This window comes from Pomacea canaliculata, linkage group LG14 (genome assembly GCF_003073045.1).
Source record: "Pomacea canaliculata isolate SZHN2017 linkage group LG14, ASM307304v1, whole genome shotgun sequence".
NCBI classification, from domain to species: Eukaryota; Metazoa; Mollusca; class Gastropoda; order Architaenioglossa; family Ampullariidae; genus Pomacea; species Pomacea canaliculata.
In genome coordinates, this window is record NC_037603.1 from 10,492,356 (window position 1) to 10,512,672 (window position 20,317).

A 20,317-nucleotide genomic window follows, 5' to 3' on the forward strand; every position below is an offset into this window, starting at 1 on the left:
CACCTGCATCGACAGCCAAGAGAAACTCTGACTTCCAGAATCAATGACGCTAATCTTATCAAGAAAACATTATCTCAGAAGATAGCAAGAAGTTGTGAATGGAGTTTTTCTTTTGTTTTTGATTTATAAGTGCTTGGTCAGCAGTGTAGTGCAGGTTTGATTCTAAGGTTACCAATGCCAGTACAATATACCCTCTGAAAGTGAACCTGTTATATGAGTTGTGACTGGGTTCTTTCAAGTGGATGTATCTTTAGATACCTCTGACAATATTTGAATGCAGTTTTGAAGTAAATTTGTGTTTGTGTTTAAAAAATATGTGATCCATTTGATGCAGCAGAGATGGTCTAGATCACTTATTCTTATTGATATCCCCTTATTTTAAATATTTAAAAAAAATGTTTCTTTGGTTGGGTTTTTTTTTAAATTTTTGCTTGCCGTCAGCAGTGTATAGACTTTTTTCATGTTACAACTTTGCTTTTGACAAATATGTTAAATCATTTTCATCGCTGAATTTGGTCAGTTGGTATAGAACAAGTGAATGGTATCTGGTAATAATCTGTTACCTTTCTTTTTTGTCTTGAAAACAGCGTCATGAGATAGATGATCCTTAAAATGTTGGGTTTTAATATTGTCATGTTATTAATGTATAATCTTTTTATTCCTTGTGTTAATGTGTTGCATATCTGCAAGCATGAAGTAGACAGTGCATGGTTGAAATGGGTACCAAAGGCTTTTTTATATGGTGGTGGGCTCTGGGTATTTATAAGTTACAAATATTTTTATTTCTTGCTCCAGATTTCATTGCACCCGTGATAATTTTTTGAAAAAAATGACACACAAATGAAGGTCATATTCAGTAAGCTTTAAAAGTTGCCTGATTCTGCACAGCTCAAGGCATATGAGCAGAGATTGCAGCTTTTATATGTGCACACGCTCTTGTTCATGCACGCACATGTATTCATATGTGTGTGTGTCCATTTTAAAAACACTTGATACTTCAGAAGGGGATGATTCTTAGTAAAATTTTTATTTGTAATTTTAAAATGCTCGTCAAATGGAAATTGTAGGTGTAGTTCTAAAAACTGTCATGTTTGACACAAGAGGGTGTCTAGAAATATCTGATACTATTAACTTCCCCTGAATTTTACTTCTTTTCTTGCCTCTGTGGCTCTAGTCTCCTGGTTGTTTCTCTGCCCCTGTCAGTCTGTTGTTATGCCTGCCTTTTCATACAAGAAATCATTCTAAAGTGTCAGCTGGGATGAGCAAGTTTAACTGGCAGACCCTTACTCTTCCATATTTCCCCCAAACTCAGCTCTGCAACTTAGAATGTGGGGAGGTAAGCGTGTGTTTATGTAGTGTTCTGTCAAGTCTTCACAACACTTACAACCAGCCTGGTAGTGTTGGGCTCCCATTTTAGAAGGTATAACTTTGGGGTGGTTTTTTTTTTAGATTTTAGATTAAACAACATAATCTGATTGAAGACAGATGATTTCTGGTTAGGGTATCTCTTTCTAAATTACATCAGAAGCAAAATTGAATTTTAAAACGTGCCTGACTTTCGAAGGAGTGCCCATGTTTTGGAGCTACGGCACATTTTTTTAAAAAATAAAACTCGACTGACTAATCTATGCTACAGGCAATATCTAGATAATAAATTCTATATTATATAATATACTTCAGATAGTCAAATTCCCTCTTTAGTCTTCCTGTTAGTTTTCATGGCTGTGAATAGACCTGGCGAAAAACATTTTAGCTGTTGGTTGTGATGACTGGAGGCTGTTCGGTCACTGGTTTCATTTGTTGTGGTTTCTTTTAATATGGTTGACATCCCTTCACCGACTTCTTTCACAATTGTTATCCCATCCTGTACTTGGTTATTATTTGAGTAAAATGTTGAAGAAGTGCTGAGCAGTATCCTTGTGGCTATGGTTTGTAAAATAGTTGATTTAGGGTTTGAATGAAATTGAGGAGTCTGAGCCAGGATGTTTTTTTCTAACTAGTGACCTACACTGTATAACAGGTACATGTTCATTTCACTTTGCTGATGTTCATTCGGTATGTGATGATCATGTTGTTTTTGGATTGTTAAGTTATTGTGATTTATTTTCCTTTTGTCTTTTTTCTTCTTTTTTTAACTATAGCTGCCAGTTAGTTTTCAGTCCTTGGATATTCTGGTTTGCCATTTTATTGTCTATTTTAGTTTTAATGTACTTTCCTTTTGAAAGCCTTTGATAGAGTGGCTTATTTTAGCACCTGTCTGGGGCTTATGGGACAGGTAAGCATATTTTTTCCTGCGAATGGATGCTGACATTATTTGATCATTCTTTGAACCCTTTTGCACTTCACAGAGGTTTGAGATTAACTTTTTGGTTTTGATTTTGTTGTATTGCTTGCAAAACAAGCATAAATGGAAACACGAAGTTTGTGTACTCGTATACACAGAAAAATGCAGAAATGTTTCTGGCAGAAGCAAATCATGTTACAGCTGTTATGGACTTGCAAACATAAACAGGAAAATCTTGCAGGCATCAGTTGTGATGGACAGATAATATACAAACTGATAAACCTTTTGTGGCCTTGTGCAATATCTGTTGATTCAAGTTTGAATTTTCCATCTGTCATTCATGAGATAATACGGTAGATGAGCACCATAACTAGTCATGTTCACAAGATGGACCATTCAGAAATTTACTGGCATAATATTTAAACCTGCCATAGACTTACAGAGCATTGCTACCTTCGCTATTTTTGTTTATTCAGAATAATCGCCTGTTTACTTGGCGAGCTTATGATGATTACCTTTCATCTTTATGGACTAGAGGCACGAAATAATCTCTTGAGTTTCAGTTCTATGTGACTTTTATTGTATTTATCTAAATACTTTGACTTCTTTGACTAATTTCCTTTTTTTAAGAAATACGGTACTATTCAAGCAATCAATTGCTATTTTGACTTTTTCAAGCTCCCTAATTATGCATGCATAATCTAGCTGACATTGCAGTCTGTTACTTATGCAAAGAGATCATAGAAGTCTTAGGGCTACATTCCTAAGTTATTAAATAAACTGTTTCTCTGTCTCGGGTGGTCAGTATTTCGTGCTTTGGCAGTTCTGATGGTTTTTATGAACTTCCTTTGCAAGAAAATCTCAGCGCACAGGTCTTGATTTACTAGGTAGGTTAATGTCCTTCTGTGTTGCCTGCACTCTCTCAGAACTGATGACAAAAAGGAAGAGGGTTTTCTGTTTGATGATAGCAGCAGATCAAATATTTTTTATTTTATTCCTTGGTAGCATTCTGCGATTCCACATTTTTCTTAAGGCAGGTTACTTTGCCAAACAATTAACTGTTACTATGGCATCTAAAATTGTAAAGTTGAAAATGATGCATTCTTAGGTGTGACCACTTTCAAATACAGTGGTTATGCATAATCATTATCCTCTGATTTCTAGCACATAATAAATTTCTATCATCTGTTCTAAAGGAAGCTGAGTTAGAAAGTAACTAGTATCAAAGAAAAGCTCTTTCATAAATATCTTTACAGTAATTACACAATTATTAATTAGATAAGGTGTTCAAGAGAATTTACAATGTAGACCACATTTTCACAAAGTCCATTTTCTTCCATGGAAGAAATAATTTAAAAAATGTATACTTACATTCTCACCCTTGATTTATCTCATTACATATTTATTTATAGCAGACATTCCATTTCACTTGTCTCAAGTCTGCTGATTCTATCAAGAATCACATAGAATCTTAGAAATTACAAAAAGTTGAGCATATTTTGATGGCTTTCGTTTTTAATATAATTTTCTTTAGGTAATAGATTTTTTATCTCTCATTATATATATTCACACATGTACCTGCACATATTTAAACTACTGTTAATGATTTAACCATGCCTTTTTGGAGGAGTAGTTGTAAGTTGCCTCTTATTCACTCCCTCCTATGAGTGATGGAGAAAGATCAGTAGATCAAAAACATTCTCACTGTGAAAATGTAGGGCACCATGCTTCAGACAGGACTGCAACTTGTGTTTGGTGTTGATTGAACACACACTCATACACCTCTATTGCTAAATATGTTGCTATTACTACCATTTGAGGACCTCTTAAGCAGATGGTTGTGAATATACAGTGTCTCACCTCTTGTCAAAAGTTTAACCATCCATAAAGGCTGTTTAGTGGTGTTTTATCAGTAAAAGTTATCTGTATGTGGTTGGGTTACCTCAGACCAAGAAAACACTTGAGAACTGACGAAAACAAGAGTACTGTGAGTTGAATTATAAGTGTGGTGCACATTTTTGTATGCGTTTGCTAATTACTCTTCTCAGCAGAACTTGTCATTTGTTATGAGGAAGTATCTACATAGCCTCATTATTTGAATTTAGTGTGATCCATTTAAATTGTGTTTCAGGCTTGTTGATTCCTATGGGTAGTTCAAAATGTACTGAAACAGAATTAATTTTTTCTTTGCTCTTTGTGTTAGGAAATGGAGTTAATTCAAAGGAGTATATGTTTTCTAAAAGTGCTTTCTGTTTCTATATCATTTACAAGCACAGCCAGACATTTGCATTTATGTTGGATCACTTTTCAATAACAAGTTTAGGAATAAAAAAAATGTAGGGGCAAAAATTGTCAGGTCAGGGCTCATGTCTTAGTCCCTTTAGCTTTGGAAAAGACTTCTTTACATCTTTATTTGAACTGAGGTTTTATTTTAGTCTGCACATTTATCAAGGCTGTTCATCGAATACTTCCTCCTCTTTTTTTAATCTTTTTTATCTTCATGTCCTGGAAACTGGTTAACAATAGGTATTTTGCACTTTTATGGTGAGCGACACGCCAGTTTGTAGAATACAGTCTTTTTTTTATAAGACGAATAAAATTTGTAATTAAATGTGATTTTATTTTTAACCTGCACTGACAGCTTTTAACATAAGATCTTAAAATAAAGACTTGTCCGAGTTTGTCGTGAGATTTTCTTGGGGATTACGTAAAGAGGCACTGTCCTTTTGTGTAATACTTGATGCCTTTTTTTAATGGATGCTAATTTACCCATGGAGTTTTTGTGTGCAGTGTAAATGTACCCATTATTATATTTCTTTAAAAAACTTAGATTTATATTTAATTCATTGTTAAAAGCCTTTATTGTGAACTACTTTAGATTACAAATTGCATTGCATTCAACCAGCCGTTGCAGTTTTTTATCTTCCACTACTTTTTAAATTTATTTATTATTTCCCAAGCATAATTGTTCATTTTTAAATAGTTACATTTGTCAACAAAGTATACATTTGGTAGAGTGAGTACATAGTACATGTTTATTTAGTGATGTTTGTCCCAGATTGTATATCTCAAGCAATATCAGTCTTCTTGTATAACAGCGAACTTAGTGATATTTGCGTGTATTCAACAAACATCTTCCACGTGTTCCTTTTGATGATGCTGATCAGTATTTTAAAAATACAGTTAATCTGTATTTCAAGTGTGAATGAAATTTCTGAGCAGCTGCTTTGAATCATAATAAGTATACAAAGTTTTATCTAAAATATAGAGTCTAAAGTTTATACATCGATTATTTTCAGTTTGTGGTTAAGCTGTAACTAGTTTTAATGATCACAAAAAAATATACAAATAAACAATATGCTCTTTTGTATGAACTGAACGGAGTTTTAACAAAGTCTTTATTTTTTTCTGCACATCAGAAACATTTGTCTGAAAAATAAGACCACCTTGACAGGCTTACCTTTCTTTGCTTCAAACAGAAGAAGGGAGATAATTACAACTTTTAACAAATTTTATGAATGTTGAAATATTCGCCTCATCTCATCGAAATAATAGAAGGTGGGCATTAAATGTCAGAAAGAAGATACAAAATATATGTATGCTTTTTGCTCTGTCCTGTGTTTTTGATAGTCAAAATGATGTGGACTGTTTCTTGGCTCATTTTTTTTTTAATACATTATGTTAATATTTTCAAAACAATTGTCTATAACTCAGACTAGTTCATCAAAGGAATAAAGGAATAGGGATAAAGATATTTGGTACTTGAAATGTGGAGAGAAAGATCCCATCAGGTTTTGAATTATCTCATGTTTCCCATTATCTTTTAAGGATAACAATACATTTATGTACGAGAAGAAACTAAATACATTAAAACAGTCAGCTGTTTTTGAAAGGAAAAGTGTCTTACATGTTGGCATAATTGTGAAGAAGACACTGGCCAACAGTTGGGTTTCCTCAAACTGCCACTACCTTTGCTGACCATAAAGTTTTATTTATTGAGACTTGCGAAGTTGTGAAATCACAAGTATCATTAATGGAGAAAGTACAATGAGGTAAATGTGCAGTGGTTGATTGGCTTTGATGAGTAATTGGCCCATTTGTTTTCATCAGTAATCAGTCCATTTGCTTTAGTCAATAATTAATCCATCTGTAGGAAGTCTTCTCCGTGTGGGTTCACCTAAATGAAGAAAGAAGGTATGTCTTGGGTTTGGTTTGCTTGATTTTCAGCATGGGCATGAGCTCTGCTCACTAGGCACTTCGGTGCTTATTTATTGACCAATTTCTTCAGCCTGTTTCCACCAGTACTTCTGAAATTTGGTGCCTTAGTGCGTCTGGTACTATTCTTTTAATGAGAAACAGTGACTGACATGGTTGACCAACTTAGAAATTAATTTTGAAGTGCAAAAGCTTAAAACCATTGAGAAAAAAATATTTTTCATCCTCTTTAAGAGCATAGATAATAACACCAGTTAAGACTGTCCCACTTGAACTTTTGCTGTAAGTCAAGACTTTAAATGCAGACAATTGCAGTTAGTGGTTTTCATAGAGAATGAGCGGGGAAACAAGCAATGCAGTGACTAAACTACAAACGGCCATATACATTGCAAAACAATCTTTTCCTAAGAATACAAATACACTCATATACTAATTATTAGAACACATGTATTAATCACTAGAGTAATAATTTGCTTTTAAGATTGACAGTAAAGAGATTTTAAGTCATTAGCTAGATGAATAAAACTTCACTTTAAAAAAAAGAGAAAGACATGAAATAGTTTAAAGGTATTTGCTTACATTAATGTACTCACCATCAGCTGTTTGTAACAGTCCTGCTTTAATTTCCAAATCAAACTTTTTGTGCAGAAAATGGCGGGATTGATTGCCGTGTGAATGAAATTGTGTCAGTTGTCTTAGTAGTGATAGTTTCTGCAGTATCTGTTGTCTTAAGGCATAGTTCAAAATGTAGATGGCCTGATATTTGTATTTCAGCACTTAGTGTGTCTTCATCGTTTAACCTAGATTGTAAACACTTTCACATTTGAATTCAAATGTGCTTAACATTTTCCATAAGTATTGCAGTTCTAATGACTGCTGAAAAGGAAAATTATTAAAACATGTAAAAGGTTGAAAATGTGTAAGAATAAATGAATGCATTCTCTCAAGACTAGTTGACTTTGTTGATCTGAGCACATAAGAAAAAAAAAATATGACGTGAAATCCCAACAGATTTTATGTCGTGTAGCTGATTATACTTTATCAACCAAATGTACAGACTACACAGTCTAACACTTGCACATAACATGCATACATGAATGATATGGATTCAAGTTGTCAAAATGTATTTCATAATCCCCCTAAAAAATATTTGCTAAAATAAAGGTCTATAGTAAAAGTTGTACCAAAAGTGAGTCAACTATATAATTTAGAGGAAGGAAAATGTCTCAGGATAAGCAACATGACTACAGTACTGTCGTATTTGTGGCCCTAAATACATGCACACTTGCACACAGACACACAATATGTACCTAAGAATCATGTGTGCAGTCCACTCTGTATGTGTGTGTGTGCACAAGCGCATGTGCACATGAGTGAGAAGGAGGAGATGGCTTTCAGATGTGAAATCCGCTTGGGCTTCAGTATCCAAAGTATTCAATATTTAGTTTAATTTTTTTTTGTTTTCTGTTATTTTATTTCTTGTTTGAGCATCAACATGTTCCATGTTTTGCTGTGCTGCAGGGCATCTTTTAATAACTTTTGCAAGCCCAGCTGCACTTATAATTTATCGGTTTTCATTAAATTTATATCACTTTTTCTCAGTATTTTTCACAATTCATTGAGTTCAAAAGTCTAAACTAAGTCATTTTTAGTCTATTTTTTCCTCATCCCCAATTATTTCATTAAAGTATTCTTTGGAATTTGGCAATAATACATTTTCCAAAAAAACTGCATGGATACAACTGTAATGTGTTTTGCCTTCTAAGAATCAATGTAGATTAAAAAAAAATTAGAAGTGTATGTTATCTGGCATCTTCATGATGAAAAGGTGTTTGCTTTTTAAATGTCAGTTATTTCAACAGCCATCTGTATCACTGTACAAGTAAACAAACTTCAGGCAGTGCATGTTTCAGATATTTTCATCAGGAGCTGAAACAGTTTGATAAAAATTACTGGCTGTAATTGCTGTTAACAGTCATAATTGGGAAACACAGATTTTTTCCTGAAAAACATTCATTGCAACTTTTGTATTTAACTCAAAATCCAACAAAATCTCATTCATATTTGATTTCCCAGCATTTTGGCTTTTATTAACACTGTAGTGTACAATTCTAAAACAATGATGTGAATGATTCTTTAAAAGGCTTTCTCATGTTTATGCAATAGACCATTTTCCAGAATGCTTTTGTAGAAAAATGATTGAATGCCAGCTTTGGTAGGTCACTTAATGTGATGTGTGCCTAGTTCTTATTGTTTTGTATTGTAATACTTTTTGTTTTAATGGCCAGTTTATGGTTGACATTCTTATGTTCTGCTTTTTTTTCAAGTCTCTTTGGAGTTTTTGTGGAGAATGGAAATTTTCTATTGTGAATGGTGATTGTAAGTAGCATCTCCTATCTGTTGTGACATTCACCAATGGTGACCAAATACTTTATTGTCACAATCATTTTGATTGGCTGAACAACATTTGTACTGCATGCAGCTGGTGTTTAATATTTTTTTTGTTTGATTGGGTTTTCTGGGTTTAGTTTTTTTCAAATTTTTCTTTGGTTCTATTATTTGTATTCTAGACCACACTTTTCTAATTGTTTGAATTTTAACTGCAGTCTGAAATTTTATCACTTGTGAAATCTTAGTGAGAAAAGAAAAAGAGTATATGAAATTATTTCATAGATAACATTAAATAATCATTTAATTCATTTTGTTTTCTGATAACAGTTGGAAAAAGTGTGGTCTTTTGGGTGTTTACCCTAGTGTTTATGGTGGGTTTAGTATAACTAGTAGTTGTACAGTTTTGTTATTTGGAAATGAAGCTTAAATTCATTTTTTTCCCCAGATTAATTTAAAGCAAAATGAATTTAAGATCTAGTAATAGTTATACACCTAACATGGTATTGCCCACTAAATTGTTGCCTAGAAGCTTGTGGCTGATAATTTCACATCATATTACCTTAAATCTCTTTTTATTTTGTGGGATTTCAAGCATATACCTCTGTTCATGCACACATACATTCTCTCTCACACACACTCTTGCTTTCTCTCTCTCATACACACATTCTTGCTCTCCACGCGAATCCTTTTCATACCATGGTTCTCTGGCTTGATAGTTTCACCTTGTACATTTTTCTCTCATGCACTCTTTCATTTTGTTTCAACCATCTTTCCACCTTCAGATTCTATGTCTCATATTTCATCATTTGCCAGTTTTGTTTTTATTTTGCTTCCAGCTCCTTTTGAGAACTTTTCAGAGATATATTTAGGAATCAGTTATCATTGCCCCTCAACATAGTGTCTTAACAAGTGATGAGACCCCAGCATCCACTTCTATTTTATGCAATTACCAGATTCACTTTCTCATCCATATGAACAGCCTTGCATCATGCACCGTGTCCTCTCAACCATGACATGTTGCCCTTAGAAGCACTGGCACCATTTGGTCTGACATTCTTATCTGTCTTTGACGTATACATCCCACCTATTGTCACATTCGTCAAATGTAGTAGGTCCCAGTTACAGCGACAGGGGGAAAATGTATTACATCCCAGATTAAAATTAAGGTTCCTGAAATAATATTGGATACACAGTCAAATCTACCACCTGACCAGATGCTTACAGAACAACTTTAACTCTTATACTCTTCCCATTTTCCAGAATAAAGACTTCAAGATTTTTTGTAATACTCCTATTGCATTGCTGTAAAATATTTTGGGAAATAAGAAGTTGTTAGCTTTAATTTCTTATGTAGTATCCCTGAAGATTTTTTTTTTTTTAAATAAATAAAACAAACAAGGTACATACCTTTTCTATCACCCCCTATCAATCTAATTGATTTTTCATTTATGCTTAGGGATAATATTGTTTGTCATACAAGGGAAAAACTTAAGTATGTTAGATTATATATCCCTTTCAGAAATGTATTTACAAAAAATTTTCAGTGAGTGTGTGGTTGACATTTGATCTATTGATGAAATTTAGAAGGCACTTTCAAGCAATATATGGTTTCAAATGTCATCATATTCATATGCGGTGAACCAGTGAACGCCAAAATATAAAGATGCAGAAATGCTCACAAAGACTAAAGGATGAGGCAAACACATGACACTAATTGCAAACAAAAATGTAAAAAATAGTATATTTAATTATAACTGCCTGGGAGGCTTTAGAAGGTTAACTTAAAAGTTCTTTAATATAAAATGGAAAGCTTTCAGAGCTAATGATGAGTTTTCACAAAAGATATCTGAGTCAAGGAATAGAAATTGATAAAGTTTGTGGCATCCATGGAACATAATGTCGATACACCACAAGAGCAAAGAAAAGTTTGATTCTTCTTATTGGCTGCCTTCTATGGGTCCTATCAGCTTGCTTGTTAAGGATTTTCTGCTACTTTGTTTACTACTAGGTGTCATTGGACCACACAGCATGTTATAATTAATAATAATAATTGAATCTGTAAGCCCATAACCCCATATGAAAGCAAACTCAACACTACAAACTAATTGACAGTCAACCATGCAAGAAATATAAGCATCAGCAAACAAATGACATCATGACAAAAACATGAAGTAAGTGCATGGATGAGGAACTTTTACCCAGACTTGCTAAATAAGGTCTGTACCCTAAACTCAAAGGCTGTCCTTGTACTTCTATTATGTTCTAGAATGTGTCAGCCTTAGGTAAACTGTATAATGGTCAGAACTTTGTACCAGAGCAGTTTGTTAACAACAAGAAGCAGGTACAAAAAGTAGATTTGTATCATCCATTGTTTCATGTCATCACTATATATTTTCTTGCCGTGCTTTTTCTTTTCTTCATCATCATCATTGTCATCATCATTCTCCCCCTGACCAACTTGTCATTCTGTCATTACTTCCTGTCTTATTAACATCTAAGCTTTTATAATTTGCGCAAACTATAAGGTCAGTGGATTGCTTCTTGGGTAGTTTGATTTATTTTGGTGCCTGTGGTGTTTCTAAATATGTGTTTTTGTGGAGTGTGCATGTTTATGTTCACACCTATGGTTTATACTCGGATGTACTTTTCTTAGTCTTCCTTGTGAAGGGAGGTAAGTTTGACACCTTTGCGTTGTTTGCATTAACTGACATTGTCAAACTTTTCTTCTTCAAGTTGAGAGAACTACTTTTCAATGAATCATATGTAATAGTAAGAGATACAAACAGCTTTCACATGCATATCTGCACGCTTGTCTGTACTGTGACATATTTCTTCTGTGATGCTCCATAGCTATGTCATTGTGACCTTACTACTAGTACCAGCTTTGTTAATTTCTTCATCATCACAGGTAGCTAAGCTCCATCTCATTAGCTCTTTGCTTTTTGACTCTGGCATCTTCCATTCACCTTTGTTGTTACAATATTTATGAAATTTTTATGTTATTTATTTATTGAGATTTTATCTGCCTTGTTTTTCATAATGAATCTCTCATCTTTCCGAATGTTGTGATTGGTGTTTAAAATGTATTAGAAAAAAAAGAAGTTTTGGGGGGGTTTTGACATTTTTTCTATTTCTCTTGGTCCTGCAGATCATCTTCATACAAACAATGTCAGTGCCACCTCAACTCCTAGGTTGTCAACTTCAGGGCTACAGGCCAAAGATAGGAAATTCTCTGCCCCTGTTTTTAGGTCAGATGAAGAGAAGCCTGACTGGGGGGATCATCGTCTTTCTCGAACCGCTGAAGTGGAAAACATTCCAGAAATAGTTGAGGAAGAGAAAAATGATGAAAATATTAACTCACCCAGCAGGAAAAGGTGAGATAATACACATATCTAAGATTTATTCTATGATTATTTTTAATTTTTGTATATGTTCAAATTTCTTGTGTAACTAGGTGAAGGCAGGAATGCCCAAGTCCCATTACAGCATGTTAAAAAACAATCTTCTGTGTAAGCTAACATTTTTTAAACATTTTGATCACTTTATTTGGCTTTTTTTTTTTTTTTTTTTTTGTAATGTCTTTTTTTTTTTTTTTTTGAGGTTCAGTCGCACTCACAATATCTGTTATGTACTTTAGCACACAGTGCAAGCATACATGTATGTGTGTTGATATACATGTGTATGTTTCAGTCTCACTCGCAGTGCAAGTGCAACTCCATGTGAATCCTTCAGGTATGATTTTGATGACCTACCCCCTCCTCCACCACCCCCTCCAGCTGATGTTGAGGAGGATGAGGGAAGAGATAGAATGATGGACTTGCGGGATGATGATGAGGAAGATGAGGATGAGGAGGGGGCACAGAGGAAGTACCTTGATGTTCCCTCAAGGAACCCAGCTGCTGATATTTCTGTCTCCAGTGCAGGATTTCCCAGCAACATGAGCAACATCTCTTCAGGTTTGGATCTGGAGGAGGACACCAAGCGACGTAGCAAGGCAAGAATTTGTGATGCGTTGCTGGAGGCATTGTGATATGTAATTAAGTCAAGGAATATTTTAGAAAATTTGAAGAAAAAACTACTTTATAAGGAACTTTTTATCATTGCGTGCAAAAACTGAAAGTACACAATACTTGTGAAAAGCACTTAAATGTGGCTTACATGAGAAAATCTTATTCGTGTACTCTGGTTATACTATTTTGTTTTAATTGTTGTACGTAACCAATATGATAAGTACTTGAGGCTTGCAGTGAGAGACAAGTTTGTAATTTTTAACAGCACCGACCTGCAGACACAGGATACTATATTGTGAAAGAACTCCTGATGACAGAAAGAACTTACAAAAAAGATCTGGAAGTGCTGGTTGTGGTAAGTTTATCTTTTTCTAAGCTACAGATTTTGAACCTCTCTAAACATCTTCATCTTACTTTCTTAGTCTTTTATAACCTTTTCTAAGTATATTGCAGAAAATTTACACCAGATGTTGTTGTTTTGTTTGATAGTGCAGCGTAACTGTCAAATTTTCTGGGGTGAAGTTAGTGTAAAAGTATTTTAAAGGAATGGTAATATTTAACAAAGACATTTACAAAGGAATCGAACAATGGCAGGTGTAATATGACAAACATACGCTTACCTTGCATGCGCACGACATATTACACACACACATAACACAAGGCTCGATGAGCCTCCTTCAGATGACAATAAGGATGAAGAGATTTGTAGGGGAATCCAATCAAAGAGGCACAAGTTTAGAGAAATGTCACGGAGAGAGTCATAAAGAAGATGGCAGAGAAGACTTATGTTTTCCCACTCACTTGGCCATTTTCAGAGCAACTCCTTTTCTCTTATATATGATGTATTTTTTCCCACTCTAAGTGACGTGAAACAAATGACCCACACAAGACGTCAGACACAAGACACCATTCATACACGAAACAAGACCTACCACAACTCATTACAGCAAACTTGTAAGTTATTTCATTGCTGGTTACTAACAATATCATCAAGATGACACTTACATAATAACCTCTTTTTTGTGAACTGTTATAGTGGTTCCGTCAAGCCATTAGTGGAGATGCGGATGCGCTGACTGCATTAGGAAAGTTAATATTCTCCATCTTGGATCCTATCTATGACTTTCATTGCATCTTGCTGAAGGAGATTGAGCAGAGACTATCCTTGTGGTGAATAATAATTACATTGTAGTATGCTTTTCTCTTATTCTTTAGATCTACTCTTAAACTGTCAATTGACATCCAGGCATAAAGCTATTTCATTGGTGTGAAGCCTTACGTGAACCATTAAGATATCAACTTCAAGTGTCATATATATTTTGTCATAAAGTTTGGTCAATGAAGTTGTAGTTTTTTGTTAACTTTATGATCTTGTAGTGATCTGTGTGGATCTTAAACTAAAATATTTAGTGTTTTGAATATTCTTTCTTTTTTTACAGGGAAGGTAAGGCCTCAGTGCCTATGAATGGTGATGGTCACTGCATTGGTGACCTCATGCTTCAAACTGTCAACAGCATTGAGCAGGTTTGTGTGGATACTTCAGTCCTGCTCACAGTGTAGTTGGCTTTGCATGTGATACAGGCTAAGGTGCAGATAAATGTTTACTGTGACATGCCTTCATTAGCATGATTTTGCATTCTCTAAAATGGACAAACTTGCTAATGTTTATGAAAATAAAAATTATATTTCTACATTTGTCAACTTAACTGCAGTTCATGTTCTGTAAACTCTCCATCGTAGCTCCCATGTATTTTTTTCTCCATTGTCCAGAAAATGAGACATTCAAATATTAACTAGGTTTCAGGCATTTACCCAAAAGCTTTGTAATGAGTTTTGAATTTGTTACCTGTCATTGTTAATCTGCTTTATAGGATTCATTTCAATCCTCCTTTTTAATTCAATTTGCCTGCCTGTAAAAAGTTGTATGAAATGAGATAATGGATAAGACATGAAAGCAAAAATCAAGTATTCTTGCAGTTTCATGTGTTGAACTGAAATAATTTTTTGTTGTTACTATTTTGACACAGAAGCATCACTTCCAACATCTTTTCACAAATATTACTTGCTTTGTTTTTTTTGCAGCTGTATCAACCATTTCTTGAAACACAAGAAAGCATGTTGCTAGAACTAGACCAACGAATTAAGGGAAGCAAACTCTTTGAGGAGCTCTTCAAAGAATTTGAATCCCAGAAAGTGTGTTATCTCCCCCTGAACACGTTCTTCCTCAAACCTGGGCAGCGGTTACTTCACTACAAACTTGTCTTAGAACGTAAATATTTATATTTTTATTTTCATAGGAGTTTTTTATTTATTTGGGGATGCTTGTTTAATAATACATTAATCACTTGTGCTGTAGTGCACTTAATGTAAATAACTAAAGGAAAAATCTAATTATTGTTAATTTGTCATTATAAAAACTTTATTAGAATCAGTAGTCCAGAAAAGTATTTTACTAATACACAGATTTAGTTAAGGCAGCTGCTCATCCCTCTGGTTAAGTCTAGAAGGTGGCATAAGTTACATAGGGCATGAAGGAAGTTTAATTCAGTTTAAATTATCTCAAAAATATTAATTAGCCTGTATTTCTGTTTGTTAAAGAAGGTAGTGACTCAAGACTATGTTTTTAGGTCAAATGTAGTGTTTAAACAGCCAAAATATGGAATACGGAATATTCTACTTTTTTCTTGGATTACTATGAATCATGGTGTTTACATCCATTTAGAAGAGTTCAGCGAAATACACAAATGTACTAGCAGGCAAAAATTAAGACTTAAAAACTGCCTTAGCTTTGATCATTTAGGATTTCATATAACATTTAATCAACAAGAATAGTGATAGCTATGATGATTATGCTGAAAATAGTAGTTATGACTATGGTGGCAGTTGTAGCTTTGATGAGTATGATGACAATGCAATGGTGATGTATTTTGCAGGTCTAGTCAAACATTACTCCCCTACTCACACTGATTCGTCTGACTGCCAAGGTAAGACTTTTCTGCAACATCACATTTTCTTTCATGATCAGTTGCAGAGATAACAGCAAGGATGTTCTGCAAAGTGTGTGGTCCTGTGATCTGCTGTTCTGCATCATTTTTTTTTTTTTTTTTTTAAGTTGGAAGTTAATTGCAAATAGTGTTGCCTGTTGAAAATTTTCACCAATTATTCTTTCGTTGTGTAATGTAGAAAAAACACTTAAAACCAGATCAGATGTTGTATTTACTGATTTTTAAATACCACAGTACAACTGTTTTATTAAAAAGTAGTCACATGAGTCTTAAAAATATTATCTTGTCCACCTCATACCAGATAACTTTTTTATCCAAGTTTAAAAGTGAAAGCAAGAACTGATCGCACTGATGTACAATTTTTTTGCATTTTTGCTGGCAGCTGCATTGGAAAAAGTCAAAGACATCACAAACACATACAAGTTTAAACTGCATCGTTTGGTGAGTTTTAGAGTTTGAACTAAAGAAGTGATATTAATGTATACACTGTCCTCATAAAGTCATATTGTGTAGCATTTGTGTATGGTCATATTTTCTTACTGTTTTATTCTGTCATTATTATGGCAACTCTTGTGCAAGCTCCACTGTTACAGGAATGCTAAACACAACAGTAGGCCTGATTAAGTAGACTTTTATCTGGGCTGCTTTGCATAGGTGGTCTTAATTTTTCGTCTTAAGAGGACTTTCTTAACTTGTTGACAGTCTTGGTTAAGTCATGATCTTAACTCCTGTCGCATGAGCATGCCCACCAACCTGCTTTGTTGAGAAGTAGGTTTAGTCCGCACAAAGGTCGAGGTCAGTGGTATCAATAAATTTTTCTAGGGATCCTCTGACATTTTGTTTGGCAACTGCATACTTAACCAATGAGAAATGCATTCTATCTTTGTTGTCCTAAGGCTATGACATTCATGCGTTCAAAAAAGCAATAAAAAGCGTTGTGGGTAGGGTGGAAGTAAAAACTGGAGCAATAGAGATATTCTCATACTATTAGAAGAAGTGAGAAGCGAGAAACAAATTGTTTTCCAGTTTTCATCATCCTGGACGGCTGACAATTGACCTGTGGATAACTATAACACATAAAGGGAAAATTATTATATTTATTTATATTATATTATCTCCACAAAACTAAAAATGATCAAAACAAATTTACGTCGTTGCTGACACATGAATAAGTGGCAAACATGATCAAGTGTCATTGTTAGGTGGGTAAGTGCTGTTTGCGCATGTGCAAGCTTTTTTATCTTGGCTAAGCAAGACATTAGGCCATGAGGGAAGCTGTCTTAAATTTCAAGAAACAGTTGTTAGGGATAGCCCATGCAATGCGCTTTTATGCCATCTTTGGCTAAGACAATTTTCTTAGCTTAATCAGTCTTAACTCAAGACCGCCTGTGCAGCACAGCCCTGGCCTTTCTCCCCTCTAGTAGCATTTGCCTTTGTTGTCAGGTTATGCAATTTTTTAAAATATCTTCTGTGAACAGACATTTTACAATAAGGCTGCTTATGTCAACATTCAAGCAGTATATTTTTGTTTTTTTAACGTCTTTATGCAATTTACAGGAAAATCTTCAGAAGCTAATGGAACTGCAGCGAGATTTACTGGGCCTGGAAAATCTTGTCAGTGTAGACCGAGTAAGTTCCGTCGATCTGGATATTGTCCCTTGAACTCAGTCTTGCATCTTTTTAAGCTCCTGTTGAGTAAATTATGTTCAAAACGCATAATGAAAAGAGTCTACTAATGTGTTTGGTTTATTTACAAATTATTATTGTTAGTTGGATTAGTATGAAGTTATTGTAAGATTGGGGGAAAGAGGGTCTTATAATTGAACTACATGTATTGAGGTAGGATGGAAGAATGTTTTCTCAAAATATTGTTCCCGATAATATGATTATGTTAATCTCTCCAAAAAAAATCAATTTGCCCTGTTTTCTGTTTCTAGTCATCTAAAATATTTGAGAATATTAAGAACAACAGGAGTCTTTGTGCACCCTCAAACAAAAGTAAATTTTATTACAAAGAAGGGAAATGCTGCCATTATATTAAAGTCAAATGTTATATTTTACAAGAAGCTATTTCGGTAGGTTGTCTTATTCTTTTTCTGATTCAATTGTTCCATAATTATACTTCAGTATTTCAGCATCGTAACCATTGTGTGACACCTTACTGAAATTACATTTGATCCATTACGCAGGAGTTTCTGAGAGAAGGCTGCTTGCAAAAATATTCTAGGAAAGGCTACCAGCAGCGCATGTTTTTTCTTGTAAGTTGCTTTTTCCCCCCTTTGTGCATTTTTTAAAACTTTATAGCTGCATTTTTTCTGTTCATTCGTACATTATGTACAGAACTTGTTCTTCCGCAAATTTTTTAGTCCTGTTTCCTTCTCTTGCCTTCATATGGTAAGTTCTTGAACTAACATATTTTATGGATGGGGGAGTTTTGTGAAAGGCATGGTAGTGACAGGGATTCAGATTAATCTTTTTCTTTAAATTTCATATTGCTCAAAAATATATTGTCATGGTATTCATCTTCTTTCAGTTCTCAGACATGCTGGTATATACCAGTAGATCTGCATCATCTTTGCTGCAGTTCAAAGTTCATGGTCAGCTTCCTGTCCGAGGCATGACGGTGAGGAGATAAGCATTTTACGAGATAAGTTATAAAAATAGATGGTGTTAACAGACATAGTAGTGAGCGGTGAGAGAATTTTCACATGTGCCCTGCTCTCAACAGTGTCTTATGTTAACAAGGAGACAGACTAAGGCATGGTACAGAATACTTACTTTTTTTTAAATGTGCACATTTTAATGCCAATGACATCATATCTTCATTTTTTTGCCATAGTTGCAAATAAAAGCAATTTTTTTTCAAAGAAATCTTTCATTTCTTTTTAAACAATCTGTTACAGATTGAAGAAACAGAACAGTCCAAAGTAGCAGTGCCAAACACCTTTGCCATTTATTCAGGAAGCAGATGTATATTGGTGGCAGCAAGGTCTGAATTTTAAGTGTGATTACAATACTTTCCAGGAATTAATATAGGTAATTATTTTGACTGTAGAAAATAAGGATTTAGATCTGTGAAAAAATAATCACTAATTGGGCATGTCTGATGGGTAAGTATATTTTTATTTGAATCTGTACTTTTGTTATCTTGCCACCATCCACAGGATATTCCCTTATATATATATTTAACTTTATATATTTGGCTTCTAGGGCAAAAAGCAGATGGTGCTGTCTTGCGTAAGAAGTGTATTTCTATGTATAACTAACTTGTACAATAAAAGCTGTTCATTGCTGCAGCTCAGAAGAGGAAAAAGCCAAGTGGATTGAGGATATTAACAACGCTGTTCAGGCTGCTGCTCACAGACCGGAGGCTGAATGCCCGCACTACCCTACCCTCAAGTCCTCAAGTGAGTCATCACTTTATAGGCACATTGAGACATCACATTACTGCCACATTCCTTGCCACACACTTTCTTTGATTTCTTGTTTTTAAATATTTAACCTTTTTCATACATCAGTCATTTGGCAGATCAACCTTTTTCACATTTTGATGTTTTTTTCCCCTTTAATTAACCTTTCTGCACATTTATTGTTCTTTTCATCCCTTGCTTTGATTGTATAATATACATGCGTGTGTGTGTTAAGTGGGGTGACTTCATTTCACTTGACAGGTGACATTTCTGTTTGACAGGTTCAGCAGAAAATGTAGATATATCAGGTAATAATGACGGTGAACGGTCTACAGAAAAGCTTATTCAGCATCGAGCCAACACAACAATGCATGTTTGCTGGCACCGCAACACAAGTGTCTCAATATATGACCATGAGAGAGCACTCAAGGTAAAATATGTACAGTGCTAACTTGGGAGATCCTTCATAACTGAACGTATTCAACATACTGTTTGTTTAAACAAGAGATCTCTTAAGGATGCATGTAAATGTACAAGTTTGTGATTTTTATTTTGGGGAAAAAAATATAGTTTGACATAAATCTACAAGTGCTAAATTACGTTTTTTTTTTGTTTTTTTTTTTTTTTTTTTTTTTTTTTTTTTTACTGAAATTACTATCAGAAAATGGACTACACTTTACCAACTACATGATATTTTGTAATAGTCCCATAGCAATGGTATGTTGTATGTAAACTACTGTTTACATTGGAAGGCTGTATGAGTGTGTGTGAGAGGGAGAGAACTATTGTGTATACATATTCTCACAGCTGCAAATTACCAAGGTTACAAATGATTTAAAATTTTGTTGTGTGCTTGCAGAATCAGCTTAGTGGCTATCTGCTTCGAAAGTTTAAAACAAGTAATGGATGGCAAAAACTGTGGGTGGTCTTCACAAATTTCTGCCTTTTCTTCTATAAAACTTATCAGGTAAGTTTGTTTTTTTGTTTTTTTTTTCAATGAAT

The 20,317-nt window shown here is 34.3% G+C and overlaps 1 protein-coding gene across 2 annotated transcripts in view; it reads left to right on the forward strand.

Moving 5' to 3' along the window:
- The window catches only part of LOC112555675 (FERM, ARHGEF and pleckstrin domain-containing protein 2-like), a 55,454-nt gene that overhangs the window by 27,139 nt on the left and 7,998 nt on the right, over positions 1-20,317 (forward strand). For both annotated transcript variants that reach the window (XM_025224147.1, XM_025224148.1), the window contains 15 exons: positions 12,039-12,264; positions 12,581-12,884; positions 13,166-13,255; positions 13,937-14,070; positions 14,340-14,424; positions 14,983-15,169; positions 15,834-15,884; positions 16,288-16,346; positions 17,463-17,534; positions 18,095-18,163; positions 18,439-18,528; positions 18,809-18,894; positions 19,203-19,312; positions 19,597-19,745; positions 20,175-20,282. In XM_025224147.1, the coding sequence (XP_025079932.1) occupies positions 12,039-12,264; positions 12,581-12,884; positions 13,166-13,255; positions 13,937-14,070; positions 14,340-14,424; positions 14,983-15,169; positions 15,834-15,884; positions 16,288-16,346; positions 17,463-17,534; positions 18,095-18,163; positions 18,439-18,528; positions 18,809-18,894; positions 19,203-19,312; positions 19,597-19,745; positions 20,175-20,282 (1,820 nt within the window). The remainder of the gene's footprint in view (positions 1-12,038; positions 12,265-12,580; positions 12,885-13,165; positions 13,256-13,936; positions 14,071-14,339; positions 14,425-14,982; positions 15,170-15,833; positions 15,885-16,287; positions 16,347-17,462; positions 17,535-18,094; positions 18,164-18,438; positions 18,529-18,808; positions 18,895-19,202; positions 19,313-19,596; positions 19,746-20,174; positions 20,283-20,317) is intronic.